The 17,145-nt window shown below is 40.1% G+C and overlaps 1 protein-coding gene across 3 annotated transcripts in view; it reads right to left on the bottom strand.

The window, feature by feature from the left end:
* The window catches only part of PABPC1L (poly(A) binding protein cytoplasmic 1 like), a 164,253-nt gene that overhangs the window by 116,321 nt on the left and 30,787 nt on the right, over positions 1-17,145 (bottom strand). For all 3 annotated transcript variants that reach the window (XM_088442779.1, XM_088442778.1, XM_088442780.1), the window contains one exon: positions 472-587. In XM_088442779.1, the coding sequence (XP_088298905.1) occupies positions 472-587 (116 nt within the window). The remainder of the gene's footprint in view (positions 1-471; positions 588-17,145) is intronic.

Here is a 17,145-nt window from a genome sequence, read left to right as displayed (position 1 = left end):
CATTCAGCACGATCACATTTTGATCAACATAGTGTAACAAGCAACAACCTACACTGTTGACTGTAAAGTTACACTGGCCATCTCCGCACTTTAGAACCCAATGTGCTATTGGTCAGAAAATGGTTTAGAGTGCTTGCATTCTTTGAAAACATTGCAGGGCGCTGATCTTATACACCCAATACAGACTTTAGTCTGGTGCTTTTGCTACCAGGCAATTTGGGACTGGATAAATGTGTGTCTACACAAAGTTTGAGCACTAGCACGATTTATTGAAAGAGCATAGGGGTAGGTTTTGAGGGCTTTTTTTATGTGGAAGTACTAGTAGTTTGTTATTTTGAAAGTCTCCCTATTGATCTTTTAACTGCAATTTGCCAGCATTTTTATTGCTGAAGATATATACGTACTGTATATGTATGTATAACTTTATATAGTGCAAGTGGACACAATACTGTATTTATTGAAAGTACTCACACTTTCCGATCATTGAGTAGCATGCCATTCATAGTTTGTATTGCCCGATTGGCAGCTTCCTGTGTCTCAAAGTGAACAAAACCATAGCCTCTAGATCCATTTTCATCACAAACCACCTAGAATATTCAAAAATACATATATTGTCACAGTTTAACCTTTTCACCAGTTAAATCGAGGGTCAGTCCCAACAAATAAATGTTAACCATGAGTGAACTGTGGCCACACACAGCAGTGTCTGTATCCATTAACATCAGAAAACCTGTTAGTTACAAGTTACAGACTGAATTTAAGAACACTTGAAGTGTTTTAACAGAAATACATAAATATAATAGATATCTGTATTGTGGGGGGTACGCAGACCTCTCCTTTTTTTGGTGAAATCTTTCATTCTTATAACTGATTCCAGAAATATAAAAAAAAAAAATCAGTGAAATTTTACTTTAGGTATCTCTATGCATTTTTCAAATATGTAGTCTAATTTCAGTCAAAGCACTGTAGAAGCTTTTAATGTATTAATATAAATTTACTTAACGCACTCATAACTTTTTGAAATGTAAGTGCACCCTGACAAAAATGTTAAATACATTGAAACATTGGTAAACTTGCGCTGCAAATATCTTCATTATTTCTGCAGTGAGTGCTACCTACATTATTTAAATATTATATATAATATATATGACAATCAGAATAATTAAATTTAAGACAGACAAGAGAACAAAGGTTGCTGCCACCAATTGTTTTGTCACTATATACATACATACATACACATATATGAATATATATTTCCACGGAAAGCAGCACTAACAGTCTCATTAATACGGGATGCTGGGGTGCGAAGTCTAAAGCATTCAAAATCTGAAATGCCTATATATAATGAAGTTGTATAATATAGGAGCACTCACCAGGCTTGTTTGTTTAGAAAAAGCAGTAGAAAATGTATTCACTCATAGCAGCAATGTTACCATCTGAAATGTTGATGTTTCAGTCCTCTCCGGGACCTTTGTCAAGACTACAGACCATTAGTCCAGAAAATGCAAACCCATCTGTGTGTCCCACTGGGCCTATAAATACATAAAATGCACCCAAACCACCCATGTATGCAAATACAGGAAATGACATCATTGCTAATTTTCAAAGCCTATAAATCTATACCACTCATATAAACATGAAAACCTGAATTAAATAAAAAGACCTACATAATGTCTATATAAATTGCCCCTTTTTGGTTCAGAGACCACCAAAGTCAAGAATAGAATAATCGGCAACCCTAGTTCTTTAATATTGCAGTAGGTTACTCCAAATTCTTCTGACATGTACATTAAAGTTATGTGCTCACCTTATTAAGTGATGAGCCCAGTTAGCACTGTGGCGATTACCAAGTGACTGTTCTGACATTCCTACTCGTGGGAGCCATGTACTAGTATGAAGACTCGGGCATGTGACCACTCCCCCTTGCGTTCCACAGTATGGAACACAACTGCCAGAAGTACAAGGGGCAGGCGTCTCCCTTTGCTATAGAGATGTGCAGCGATATAAACCTCCCCCCCATAAGCTATTAGGCAGTAGACATAATGTAACTAACATTCCTGATGCCCAGAAAGGCTCTTTGTGGAATAATCACTTTAACTTTCTTCTCTTTTAATTTCTGGTGTCCTCCCCTTATTAATAAGGATGCATACCAGTTTTTTAACCCAGTAATTCCTTGTTTACCTAAGATCCATAAACAGCTTGTGAATACCCCCCCCTGGTAGACCTATGTGAAGGAACTCAGATCGTATGTAAAAGACCCAACTGGAGTTTGGAGTTTTAAATATGTTTAAGGAAGTAGAATGGAAAATGGATTACAAGTGGGCAACAATAGATGTACAGTCCTTATATACATCTATACCATACAATATATAGAGAGTTGTAAAAAGTTTCTTAATGAAGATGGATCTATGGGTACCCTTCAAAGATTTTATCTGCTCCATTATTAAATTTATTTTAAGCCACAACTATTTTACATTTCTGGATAGGTTTTATCAACAAGTTGAAGGTACGGCAATGGGTACTGTTTTTGCTCCCAGTTTCACCAATCTCCATATGGGGAGCTGGGAGCAAAAATGTTTATGGAGACCATCACTTTAAAAATAAAACATTTATATTGTAGATACATTGATGATATTTTAATTATTTGTGACGGAACAGGAGAAGAAATTGAGGATTTTATCTTAAATGCAATGATTATAAATTTATCTTTTCCCTCAAAATTAAGTAAAGCCAAGATAGAATATTTAAATTTAATCCTTAGGGCCAAATTCAATTAGAGCTGAAAAGCCGCAGTTTGCGCTTTTCACCTGTTTTCAATTGTCTCCATTTTCAATTCCCGGGAGTTTTTGCCTAGGCCAAGGGTATTCAGCATGCGGACCTCCAGCTGCTGTGGAACTACACATCCCAGCATGCTGTCTCAGGTTTAGCATGCCCTGATAGCAAAACCGTGGCAGAGCATGCTGGAACGTGTAGCTGGAGGGCTGCACGTTAAATACCTCTGGCCTAGACGAAAACACCATAAGCAACAGGTAAAAAATTATCTCCAGCAAAAACGGCAGGAGAAAAGAAGTGCAAAATCCATATTTTGGCGTACAAATGTGGGGACTTGGCTCAAAACCCTTTGGACACCCCCCAATGACTAATTAGGCAAACAAATTTAAATTTTATCATAATTCACGCCAAAAAAAGATGTCATTTTTGGGGCGAAAATTTAAAGTGTGTTGGAAAATGAGTAAAAAGTAGGAGCCCAGGTATTTTGGGGGGCTATAAGGTTGAGTCAAGTGTTTTTAAGAACGCAGGAAGCTCCAGCAGGTGTATATTTGAGATTTTTTTAAATCTTCATTTTAGAGACACCAAAATATACTAGTACCCAGTTACATGTACCCCAAATTTAACTGCGGTACATTTTATTCAAAAAAACATTGCATTATATAATTTTTTCACACTTACGCAAACATGCATATAACAGCCATTTGACTCATTTTAAGATCACCAAATACTATTAGGGCTATGAATACGCTTCTATATTGATTTCCAGTGTCAATTAGGCTTTTTTTAGGGTACAGGCTGATTTCCCCAAAATATGCTGTCCTTTTCACTAGTTTCATTAATACATTCATCTATCCGCGCTTTCGCTTGTTTTGGAATTGAATATGGAGATAAGTGGGGGACGCGCATGGCAAAAACATTGCGTCAAGACAGGCGAATGAGGCAAAATAAATTGTGTTTTTCACCGACCTCGGCTTTTTGCGGCTAATTGAATTCGCCCCTTAGTGGTGATAACAATAAGGTGGTTGAGTCGTAATTTATAAAATTCGTAGATACCAATAGCTATGTCCACTTTAAAAATGAACATGCAAGTAGGTGGAAAACCAACATCCTTTACTTACAGTTCAGCAGAATACGCAGAAACTGTACCTGTGACACTGATTTTAAAGATCAACTTATTGAGATAGGGGATATCCTATGGAAGTTATAACCAGAATAGAGTAATGGAGGTAGATCATCAGAACTTACTTGTATAAAAAAAGTATGAACGAAAATAATGACTCAAACAAGGTGATTTTTGTGACCAATTTTAATGAACAGGAAAAGGAAAGGGAAATTAGGAGTGTCTTAAATAATCATTGGGACATTTTGAAAATGGACCCCATCCTCAGCACTATACTACCTGACAAACCACAAATTGCTTTTAGGAAAGCAATGAATGTGAAAAATTACCTAGCACCGAGCTTACTTAAACCTAACAAAACTATAACCTGGCTGTCTAAAACTAAAAGGTTTCTTTAAGTGGAATGGAAGTAATATGTGTAAACATACTAGTTTTATTTCTAGTAAATGCAATAATTTAAAATGCCGTTAAGGAATTCAAAATCAATAGCCTTATGAACTGCACACCGTCCTTGGTGGTCTATCAATTAGAATGCACTTATCTTAAATACATTGGGAAAAGGAACCTGAAACTAAGGGTACAAGAACATGCGTAGAGTATAGGAAACAAGATAGAAAATGCCCAGACAGGTTTTAAAATATCATAATTTAGATCCCACATTTTTACGTTTTAAGGCCTTTGAATATGTGGAGTTAGGAATGCAGGGTGGGGATCGAGAGAAGAGATTGTCACAAAGGGTTAATTGAGTCTTATGAACTTGCACCTTTCCTCTAAGCACCCCAAAACAAATGTTTCCATTTTTTTCCTTCTTGTTAATTTTCCTTCTTATTACCTATAAATTGCTTGCCTGAAGGTGCCCACACACATACCGACTTGCTCCCAATCAGCCAATGTACACGATTTCCCCTGAACTCTCCCTGAACTCTCCCCAGGCAGTCGTGGTCACGATTTGGAGTTAAAAATGTCCAATCTGACTTAAGATCTATCTTGCAGCCAGTGCATTGTATCCCAGATTGGCTAATCTGCCCTACAGCACGGCAGATCTGAAGATGCGAGGTACGACGAGCGGGGACGCGCATCGGCATCGTGATCAAGTGTAGAAACTCACGATTTGGCCATTTTTTACATGATCTGTCGTCACGATTCGTCGAAATCGGCCAAATTGGATGAAAAGTCGGTATGTGTGTGGGCACCTTAAATGTCTTTATGCCAAATTTATGTTGATGGTTGATTTTATTGTGTTTAGGTTATCTGTATGTAAATCTCTATATGCAAAGATTATGTTGAGGGTTGATCTTATATTTATTAAGTGTTAAATTTAGATATTCCTTCATATTGATATATATGTACACACATACACCCACCTTGGATTTCTGGATGGCACCAGGGCAAGCTGCTTTTTGACTTATTTATTGTTGAGTGCTGAACCGCTGTGTGTGTGTGTGTGTGTCTATATATATATATATTTTTATTTTATTTTATTTTTTTTAATCCTGTTTTGTTTTTAATAATTTTATATGTGAAGTAGGGAGATTTTAATGATTGTACTAACCTTAATATTACTGTTTACTGCTAAATTATGCACATCACTTGAAAGTCACAAGGGACTTTTGAATAGCCTCTTGCTAAAGATATATTAGTTAGGACTCTATTCAAAGATGGCCACTGTTAAAACACTACCCATAATGTAGGGACCCTATGATTATAAAAGAAATCCCAGGCAAAATGACGTCCACCTATATGGATAGGGAGCCCATGAAGATGGCCGCCGAGTTTACAGCCATGGCCAAAAGTTTTGAGAATGAAGTATTGGTTTTCACAAAGTTTTTGTTAGATACTATGGTATACTGAAGTCAAATTACAAGCATTTCATAAGTGTCAAAGGCTTTTATTGACAATTACATTAAGTTTATGCAAACAGACAATATCTGCAGTGTTGACCCTTCTTTTTCTGCAAAATTGTGAGTGATCCCACTCCCTTGGCTGAGAAGTAACCCTACACATGAATGGTGTCAGGATGCATTACTGTTGGCATGACAGAGGACAAAGACTTTTGGAGGATGGCCTCGTGTCAAGAAGGGCATCAAAGAAGCCATGTCTCTTCAGGAAAAACATGAGGGACAGACTGATATTCTGCAAATAGGTACAGGGATTGGACTGCTGAGGACTGGGGTAAAGTTATTTTCTCTGATGAATCCTCTTTCAGATTGTTTGGGGCATCTGGAAAAACGCTTGTCCAAGAAGGAAAGGTGAGCGCTACCATCAGTCCTGTGTCATGCCAAAAGTAAAGTATCGGGAGACCATTCATGTGTGGGGTTCCTTCTCAGCCAAGGGAGTGGGCTCACTCACAATTTTGCCTAAGAACACAGCCATGAATAAAGAATGGTACCATCCTCCAAGAGCAACTTCTCCCAACCATCCAAGAACAGTTTGGTGACTAACAATGCCTTTTCCAGCATGATGGAGCACCTTGCCATAAGGCAAAAGTGATAACTAATTGGGTCGGGGAACAAAACATCGAAATTTTGTGTCCATGGCCAGGAAACTCTCCAGACCTTAATCCCATTGAGAACTTGGTCAATCCTCAAAAGGCAGGTGGACAAACCAAAACCCACAAATTCTGGCAAACTCCAAGCATTGATTAGGCAAGAATGGGCGGCCATCAGTCAGTATGTGGCCCAGAATTTGATTGACAGCATGCCAGGGCAAATTGCATAGGTCTTGAAAAAGATGGGTCAACACTGCTGACTCTTTGCATAAACCTAATGTAATGGTCAATAAAAGCCTTTGACAATTATGCAATGCTTGTAATTTTACTTCCGTATACCATAGTATAACATCTGACTAAAAGGTCTAAAACACACTGAAGGAGCAGACTTTGTGAAAACCAATACTCACCAATACCAATACTATAGGTCATTCTCAAAACTTTTGGCCATGGCTGTAAACACTCTGGTCCATAAAAAAGCATTTACAGCACAGTGCTGAAGGTGTAGACACAACAGTTGCTATTAGTAGCTGATCCGCTAGTGTATCAGTATGATTAAAACTGTAATGAGTCGGAATATAGCGATTACATAGGAAAATGGGAAATATTGCGGCTTTAAGTGAATCCCACGCATGCGCAAAAAATTCCAAGATGGCGCAGCCATACAAACTGGCGGAAACGCCATAGAAGGTAAGCATAATTAGTCTCCCCCCTATAAAAGGGGCTCTGGGCTCCAAACATCCTCCTGATGAAGTCCAGCCTATTGAAAGAGGGATAAGAAACTAAACGCGTTGAGGGTATAGCGTGGCACTATTACTCTTTCCAACCGAGTGTAAGAGGTTCTACTCCATTTTTTTTTGTATATATAATTTACTCATTTGTCTTGTGTGGAGTGTGTCTATAAAACTGCAAAGAAATACTCTATGATATCACCTGTATTCTTTCTACCCACATGGCTATAATACATTGAGTAATTAAATTAAACTAATTGAGACGCATGGGAGTTAAGACACTAGCTACATCTTGGTGTAAATACTTCATGATCAGTTGAGGGAAGCCTTGCAGGACCCCAGAAAAATCTATACGTTGATGTGCATATATATCATCGAATTGCACTAGGGAATGTATACCTTTCACCCTTCCCTCTAGTAACTATAATCCTTGTGGCACTAGAACCAATACCTGTGAGAAAGTGTGGAGGGATGACTTCTGTTTCCAGACCTATGCGTTTGATGATCTTGATTTTCATTTAATTGAGGTACGCATATTACTTACATCATAAATTTTTCCACAAAGTCAATACAGTAGGGATAGCCTTTTTCTCACTCTTTTTAGAGAATATATATATATATATGCATATAAATGTCCCGGCACTCCATAAGCCCAAATCCGGGCAAATACCTTGCTCCAGGTGCCCTCAATAAGGCGGAGATCACTCCCCTCTATTCAATCCACGGTGTAATAGCGGCACTCAGGAGTCTTCACAATAGGGTGAAACAACGTGTTTAATTCAATGTTTCGGGATACGGAGACCCCGTCTTCAGGAACACACTCTGTGTTCCTGAAGACTGGGTCTCCGTATCCCGAAACGTTGATTTAAACACGTTGCTTCACCCTATTGTGAAGACTCCTGAGTGCTGCTATTTCACCGTGGATTTTATAATATATATATATATATATATTTATTTATTTTTTTCCCAGAGTAGGGGTGCACTCACCAAACCCGAAGTAGAAAAATTGTTACTTTCTTTCAGCATTAAAAGACACAATCAGCCCGTCGATGTTTCGATCCTCACACGGATTTTTGTCAAGATAGTCATACTTACCCCTTATGCCCTTTTTATACCAAATTAGTCACATCTAACAAACCCTAAACCAAATGTAGATCCACGCCCATTTTAAAAACATAGCCCCATAAATATGTAATATCACATTGACCCATCATGTTTACCTACCAGCTCCACTCCCCATATCGCTCTCCAACCAGACGCTGTGTGCACGTGGATGACAGTGTTAGCTGCACTTCCTGACTCTATATATATATATTTGGTCAGACCCTCTAATAGCACCCGATCACAGTGCCTATAACAAATTTAAGGTTGCCAAGCAACTACTAAGAGTGCAAAGCAGTTAAAAGCATAAGAAGAAATCAAAAAAGTCTGATGTTTGAAGTGAGTGGCATATGCCTCTGACGAAGCCGTGGGAGGAGCCACGGGGAAACGAGTCAGGCACTGCCGCTGTTCTCTACTTGCAGGAGGATCATCACCTACCAGTGCTAACGGCTGCTCACATCGGCCCACCATTGCCGGCAGCCAGGATCTTCATCATTCCCTAAAGACCATTAGGACTTTCATTGCTGCAATGCTGCATGTACAGACCAGCCTAACTCAACAGGCTGTCAGCTCACAAGGTGTCATCTGCTATTGTGCTGGCAGCCAGCTGGATTCAAACACTGCTTGACTCACTGCTGCACCTGCCGCAACTGGACCCCACAAACCACGCCGATGTGACTCGCTACCGTGCACTGGCCGGTTAGCTGGAGACACACGCGGCTAACAATTTTGTTGCCATTGGAGATACAGGCACGCTGCTGGACATTTGATCCATCTTATACCTAGGTGAGAGCCTTTTTTCATTCATACAGCACTCACCTGACTTCCAGCCGCAAGCACTATTGTACCTGGCTCATTTATACTTCATTGGGATAAATTGTTGTCCTAGGATGAGCAACATAGGAGACCTCCAGAGGAGGGCAGAAAGTTCCAACTCTCCAGCTTACCCGGATTATGGCCCTGATTCAGAGCCGCTCGTAAGCGGCCGCTCGTTCGTTCAAAGTACAGATTTCCACTGGTCTAATGTCCATTCCTTGTGTTTCTTGGTCCAAACAATTCTCTTCTTGTTGTTCATCCTTAGTAGTGGCTTCTTTGCAGCAATACGCCTGATTCACGCAGTCTCCTCTGAACAGTTGATATTGAGATTTCTCTGCTACTTGAACTCTGTGAAGACTTTATGTGGTCTCTAATCTGAGGTGCTGTTAAGTAGTGGTTTCTGAGGTTGGTAACTCTAATGAAATTATCCTCTGCAGCAGAGGTAACTCTTGGTCTTCCTTTCCTGGGGGGGTCTTCATGAGAGCCAGTTTCATCATAGCGTTTGATGGTTTTTGCAACTGCACTTGAGTATACATTCAAAGTTCTTGAAATTTTCCATATCGACTGACCTTCATGTCTTAAAGTAATGATGGACTGTCGTTTCTCTTTACAGAGTTGAGTGGTTGGTGCCATAATATGGATTACAACAGTAGTCAAATAGTGGTGTCCACTGTGTACTAACCCTACCCCTGCACAACACAACTGATGGTCTCAAACACATTAAGACGACAAGTAATTCCACAGATTGACTCTTGACAAGGCACACCTGTTAATTCAAAACCATTCCAGGAGACTACCTCATGAAGCTGACAGAGAATGCCAAGAGTGTGCAAAGCTGTCATCCAAGCAACAGGGGGCTACTTTGAGGAATCTAAAATATAAAACATATTTTGATTTGTTTAACACTTTGTTTACAACATAATTCCATGTGTGTTCTTTTATGGTTTTGATGTCTTCAGCATTAATCTATGTTGAAAATAATTTAAATAAGCAAAAACCATTAAATGAGAAGGTGTGGCCAAACTTTTGACTGGTGCATGCATACACACATACACACACGTGTATGTATATGTATATATATCTCTATATATATCTATATATCTCTCTCCAAGATCCGGCACTCACAGGTATGCATATAACTGGACCGGGTGCCCTCCTCACTGTGACCTCCAAGCGGGGATACACTGACACATACTCCGACAACATTGTCGGAGTGTATGTATGTGTATATATATATATATATATATATATATATACACACACATACATACACACACATATATATATATATATATATATATATATATTATACACACACACACACACACACATATATACACACATATATTATGTATTCAATCCAGTAAGCTGCATTGTGCAGTGGTGCTCCATTAGAGGCACAGTGGTCCCACAAATAAGTCCAAAAAGAAGGACAATCACCATTTAGTAGTAAAATTAAGCACAGTTTTAATTACTCAGTCATCTATACAGGTGGTCTACGTTTCGGTCAGAAAAGACCTTTGTCAAGACAGTCACATCATAACAAAAGAGACCAAGGATCTGGGTTTCATGTACTTTACATTTAATTCCTCTGTAGGTAAATATTAATTAAAATAGCCTACTTATTTTCTGTTTAGTCAGAATCTAAAATAGTGATTAACAAAGACAGAAATGGATAACAAGCCATTTCTGCCTTTGTTAATCACTATTTTACATTCTGACAATGTAAGGCTATTTTAATTAATATCTACCTACAGAGGAATTACATGTAATATTTGGGTTTTCCAAGGTTTTCAGCTTGGTGTAACTTTGTTCCACATGGAATATCAAACTCCAAATATTTTTTATGAATTTTTAATTTTTATCAGGTCCCCCAACAGAGATATTAGAGGTCAATTTAGGTGAAAGACTGAAAGTATTCTAATAAAAAAAGTAGACAAGAAAGAGGACTCAAAATTTGTTTAGTAAATCTATGAGTATATAGCTATTCCCAGAAAAAAATTACAGTTGTGAAATTTTATCCCTTCCCACTGAAATACAATCCAAAAAAAATTTTTTTTAAATCTGACAATTTACTTTGGGCTTAAATTTCAGTCATAAGGAAGTGAGATAGGGAAATAGGTATGACATAAAATGTAGCTTGAAATGTGCTGAAAATACTGGTTTTTAGCCTATGACTTCTGAGCTGAGATATTGCATTTACCTCAAACGTCCGCAACAGTTAAAAATATAATTCGTCATGATACAAAAATGTCCGCCATCTGCAAATGAAGGTAAATAAAAATAAAGTAATAGTGGTTCCTGACTACTAACTTACCTACTGGGCTCATCACACAAAAAAAAAAAAAAAAAATTAAAACTGGTCAACCAGCTGGAAATTCAGGTTGGGGAACTTGTCCCCCAGGGTCTAAATTACCATTGGGTTTAGGGTATTTTGTATAATGGCTAGCAGAAAGTTATTCTCACTATATCTATTGTAGTGGTTGTTTCATATTAGGTGTATCCTGTCTTATGTATTATCTCACACCCCTATAATCTTTATAGTCATTTGGGTAGGGGGTCAGTTGTAACAGACATGCGAGATTACATCATCCTTTCTAGGCAGATAGAATGATTTATGTGTTGATATTAAATCAATCATTTACAGACTATAATATTATTGTGCAGACTTTAGTATTTATGTGTATATTGATACTTTGTATGAGGTTTCTGTTGAAGTTATGCTTAGCCCATATACTACTGAATTATCCTGATTGGCTTTATTGTTGTAGCATTGTCATGGTGACAAGTATGCACTGATGACTCAACACTGTGAGGATGTCATCATTTATACACCAAATGGCCTGGGTGAGCAGTCCCACCACCAGAGGAAGGTGTCCACATGGTGTTTATTAGGCAACGTGGTCTTTAGTTAAATTATTAGGCTGATAAGTGCCGTTTGAATAAAGCACTGAAATGCTGCTGGAGCTACTGCTGATACTGAGAGTTCATTTAAAAAGTAGCAGGAGTGCCACATGTACGATGGTGTATACCTTGAATTCTTTGTCATGTTTCTCAAACCATTATTGAACAAGGCAGGGCACATTAATCTACTGTTGTCATGAAGGGGTGTATATGGTCTGCAAAAAAGTTTAGGTAGGTGGTAACATACACATGAATGCCAGGACCCAAGGTTTCTCAGTAGAACATTGCCTATCGCCTTCCCATAGTGCATCCTATTGCCATCTCTTCCCCAGGTAAGCGCACAAGCACTCAGCCATGATGTAACAGAAAGCATGATTCATTGGACCAGGCTACCTTCTTCCATTGCGCCATGGTCCAGTTCTGACATCGACGTGCACATTGTAGATGCTTCTGACGGTGGACAGGGTCAGAATGGACACTGTTCTGTGGCTACGCAGCAAGCTGTGATGCACTGTGTGTTCTGACATCTTTCTATCATAGCCAGCGTTAACTATCAGCAATTTGTGCAACAGTAGCTCTTCTGTGGGATAGGACGAAACGGGCTAGACTTTGCTCCCAATGAGCATTTGGTGCCCATGACCCTGTTGTTGCCAGTTCACTGGTTGTCCTTACTTGGACCACTTTTGGTAAGTACCAATCACTGCATACCGGGAACACCACACAAGACCTGCCACTTTGGAGATGCTCTGAGCCAGTTGGCTAGCCATCACAATTTGGCCATTATCAAAGTCACTCAGATCCTAACGCTTGATCATTTTTCCTACTTCCAACACATCACTTTAATAAATGACTGTTCACTTGCTGCCTATTATATCCCACCCCTTGACAGGTGTCATTGTAATGAGATAATCACTTGTCAGTGGTTTTAATATTATGGCTGATGTCTGTATATGTCCACATTAATTTAAAGAGATGCTGTGGCATAATATGTACTAATAATAATATTAAATAATAGTAATAAGCGTTTCCTCGGGTGCTGTAGCTGGTATAATCCTTAGGCGCTTTGAAATATAAATGTTCGGCAAAAAGTGAACTTAGAAAAATAGTTCTCCTGATTTCATGTGGTCAGTCAATAGGATCACTGCAAATATCTGTTCCACTGGGGAAACCAGCACTTATCCCGTTCTCTCATTTCCACTCCTCGCTAGAACGCAATGATATATTTGCAGCAGAAGCAGTGCTATGATTTATGGGGGAATAGGTATGAAATACCGCCGGCCGCGTGGATAGGTAAGTATCCACTAACCTAACCCCCCTAACCTTAACCCTCCTTAGGGGTGCCTAACCCTAACTTCCCCCCCAAGTCCCTAACCCTAACCACCCCCTTCCCCGCTACCTAAACCTAAGTCCCCCGGGGGGTGCCTAACCCCAAGTCCCCCCCGGGAGCCCTAAACCTAACCCTCCCCCCCGCAGCACTACGATCGTGATGCCGGGCGCCGGTCTCCCGGCGTCGGGGAAATGCAGGCGTCTACATCTAGACGCCCGGCATTTCACCAATGCCGGGATAAGACAGTCGGGAAGCCGGCTGCCGGTATATAGGCAGTCGGCTTCCCGATTGCTTCCCTTTATGGGCTCTCCTCTGGGATGCCATTCGGTCAGGGCAGTGTCTCGTAGAAACGGAGTTTCAGAGGGGTGCTCTATAGTCCCTTCTTGCTGTTGTACACTTACTGCAGAAGTACATGTAATAGGATCCTGCACAGTAAGAAAGGGCAGGGAGCAACACTCAACTAAACGTGCCTAGTGCGAACACTATTAGTATACAACAACAAACAAACACAGACAATCCCGAAAGGCAGCAATAACGAATTGGTACCAGTTATTGAAAGAAATAGAAATGAAGTGTGCTCAATAGTGGTCAGTCTGTATTGGACTAATCGTATTGTAAATCAAAATAATGAATGAAATAATAGTAGAGACAATGATAAATTGGGTAACTAATTTATTTGCTAAATGATCATCGGAATAATATAAATTCTAATTAAAATGCACTTCACTCGTAGTGCTAATATGTCTCCAAGTATATGAATCGGTGTATGAACGCAAAAATAAGTAATTGCAATAAATGACTGTCACATAAAAGCACTGTGGGGTGTCAGCTGTTCTTGGAGGGATCAGCTCTCCATATGGTCTCTGCTTAAAGACTTATACCATATGTTCACCAGGAGACCGCTATGCAGTCGTCAGTGAACAAGCATATATTAAGGATAAGGGTATGCCTGATGTAAAGGTAGATCCAATACTTGGTGTTTGTCACTGTATCACTGCGGGGGGTCAGCTTCTCTTTGAAGGATCAGCTCTCCGTATGGTCTCTGCTATGTTTATACCAGACGTTCCCCAGGAGACCGCTATGCGGTCGTCAGTGAGAGAAAGAGAAATATTGGATCAGTAATTTCCACCTTTACTGTAATAAGGAGGAATGTAGTGAGTGAGCGACGTCCCGCATATGTACTCACCCAATGGGTCTAGTGATCCTAGTTGTATCACATATAGTGCAAATCTATCTCATTTGCAGGGGAATGATAACAGTCAGGTGTTCACAGTTTAAAGGGTCGGTGGAATAGTCCCAATGCTACTCAAGTATGGAATATAAAATATCAGCATGTGTTGTAGTAGTCTTTGGTATTTGACAGACAGTCCGCTGTACCTCTACTTTGATTGTCCAGCTTTACCTTTCCTCCTCCGCCCAGCTTGGCTCCGGTGGTTAAGCGTGAACTATTAATCCTATTGTCTGCCACTAATGCTTTACCTGCATGGTGGAGACTTGGAGATCCCTGTATGGTCCGGGGTTAAATCGGCGTCCTTCACGGACCTCACAGCCGTCTGTGTCTGGGCTGCTCACGCTGTTGCTGTCCGTGCAGCCACTTCCTCATACGTCAGTAATGCAAACGGGGATTCCCAACACCTATCGGCCTCCGATTGGCTTTCCTCAGGAGGGTGTGTCAGTTGGTCTCTGCTCTGCGTTTCCATAAATACTGTGGGCTCTGACCTAACTGGTTCCTAAGGAACCTAATAGAAATAACCTGGTGCAGCATTTGAGTGTATCGGAGCACTACCCACATATAAACAAATGTAGATACATGGCATAATACTTGTGTGCTGCATCTGCATCATATTAAAATCCTATTTAACCCTTGATGTTACGTTGCACATTTATATAGTAAATTAATGAATAAATAATGGTAGTTAGGTTGCTACCCATATAAACTGGACATTTTTATCTATGTGGACTAAATAAGGGTCTGTATGACAGAAACAGAGTCCTAACTCCATAACTTGTATTAACAATAAAAAAAATAATAATAATTACTCCAACGTTCAGATCTTTATATTTCATATTGATAAATCTTATTACTTAAACGTTCGTATTCTCCTATTTTATTTTGGTGACTCTTAATTAACAGTCCTAGCGGAATTGAATAATATTCTAATAAGTTAGTCCGCAGTAATAACAGAATTAATTTCACTATCGATGTTGAGCCCTCGTGGTGACATTGTTTTGAGGGTAAAGATCCATTTTAATTCTTCTCTATTGATCTCATTAATACAGTTGCCCCCTCGCCAGTTTTTCTTTATTAGTTGTATTCCTATTAGTTTGAGTTCTGTTGGGTTACAATTATGTTTTAGTCTAAAGTGATTGGATAGACTATGATTTTCTAATCCTTTTTTGATGTTTCTAATATGTTCTGCAGTTCTACTCTTTAATGCACGAACTGTCCCCCGACATACTATTTGCCACACGGGCATTCTGCTAAGTATATAACTCCAGAACTGTCACAGGTAATGAAATCGTTGATTTTGTATGACTCCTTAGTTTGTTTCGAAGTGAATGATTCTTGTTTTATTGTTGTATAATTAGTTAGCTTGCAATTTTGGTACCAGTTGTTACTTAAATAGAAGGAGTTTTGAAATGACATTGAATTGTTTAGATTAGTCATTAGACAATCTAATCTGTGCACATATAGGCCAAAATAGGATGCTATCTATGCAGATATTGTAGTGTCTACAAGCATATGGATAGAGAGATATGGTAAGAACTTACCTTTGTTATCTCTATTTCTACGAAAGCCATAGAGTCCACAGGGTTGACCTTGGGGTATAGCTGGATCTGGATCCACGGGCACCACGCAGTTAAAGCTTTAGCTCCCAGGTCCATCCTCCTCTATACCCCACCCCCGAGCCACAGGCACCTCAGTATCCAAGGCCAGAGGAGGAAAAACAGAGAGAAGGAAGACACACAAGAACCATACTCACAGAAAGGGAGACGGAAAACCGGTGACCAGCCACACAGCCCATATGAAGCCAGGTGCGTCAGGGCGGGCGCCCTGTGGACCCTATGGACTTCGTAGAAACAGAAATAACAAAAAGGTAAGTTCTTACCATATCTCGTTTTCTACTTCAGGGTCCACAGGGTTGACCTTGGGGATGTCCCAAAGCAGTCTAATTAAGGGCGGGGACACTTCTGTGCTGAAAGGAGAATCCGGCGCCCAAAGGAAGCATCCCGAGAGGCGAAGGTGTCAAAGGCATAGAACCTTAGAAAGGTCTGGATGTAAGACCACATGGCCACCTTACACAGCTGAACAGCCGAGGCACCACGGCTAAGCCTCCGAGGGACCCACAGACCGAGTAGAATGAGCCTTAACAGAGGCTGGAATGGGAAAGCCCTCCCGTGTATAAGCCTCAGAAATAGCCAAACAAAGCCATTTAGCCAACGTTTGTTTGTTGGCAGGCCAACCAACCCCTCCTGTGAAAAATAAAAAGGATGAACAAGGAATCAGACTTCCTAATGGAACTAGTCCGGTCCACATAAACTTTAAGAGCCCGGACCACATCCAAGGAGGCCTCACCAGCCGAAAGGTCAGGTGAATGAGAAGCAGTCACAACAATTTCCTGATTAATGTATGAATTTAGAAACCACCTTAGGAAGAAAACCCGGACGAGTGAGAAGCACCACCCTGTCCTGGTGCAAGATCAGAAAAGGAGGACGACAGGAAAGGGCCCCTAATTCAGACACCCTCCTGGCTGAAGCAATTGCCAAGAGAAAAACCAAACAGTCTTAAGAGACACCCATTTGAGTTCCACCGACTCTAGTGGTTCGAATGGAGGACCCTAAAGCGGCCGAAGCACCACAGCCAAATCCCACAGAGCCACCGGGG

Source organism: Taudactylus pleione, unplaced genomic scaffold (assembly GCF_031769625.1).
Source record: "Taudactylus pleione unplaced genomic scaffold, aTauple2 ptg000317l, whole genome shotgun sequence".
NCBI classification, from domain to species: domain Eukaryota; kingdom Metazoa; phylum Chordata; class Amphibia; order Anura; family Myobatrachidae; genus Taudactylus; species Taudactylus pleione.
This window is presented reverse-complemented; position numbering and strand designations above follow the sequence as displayed.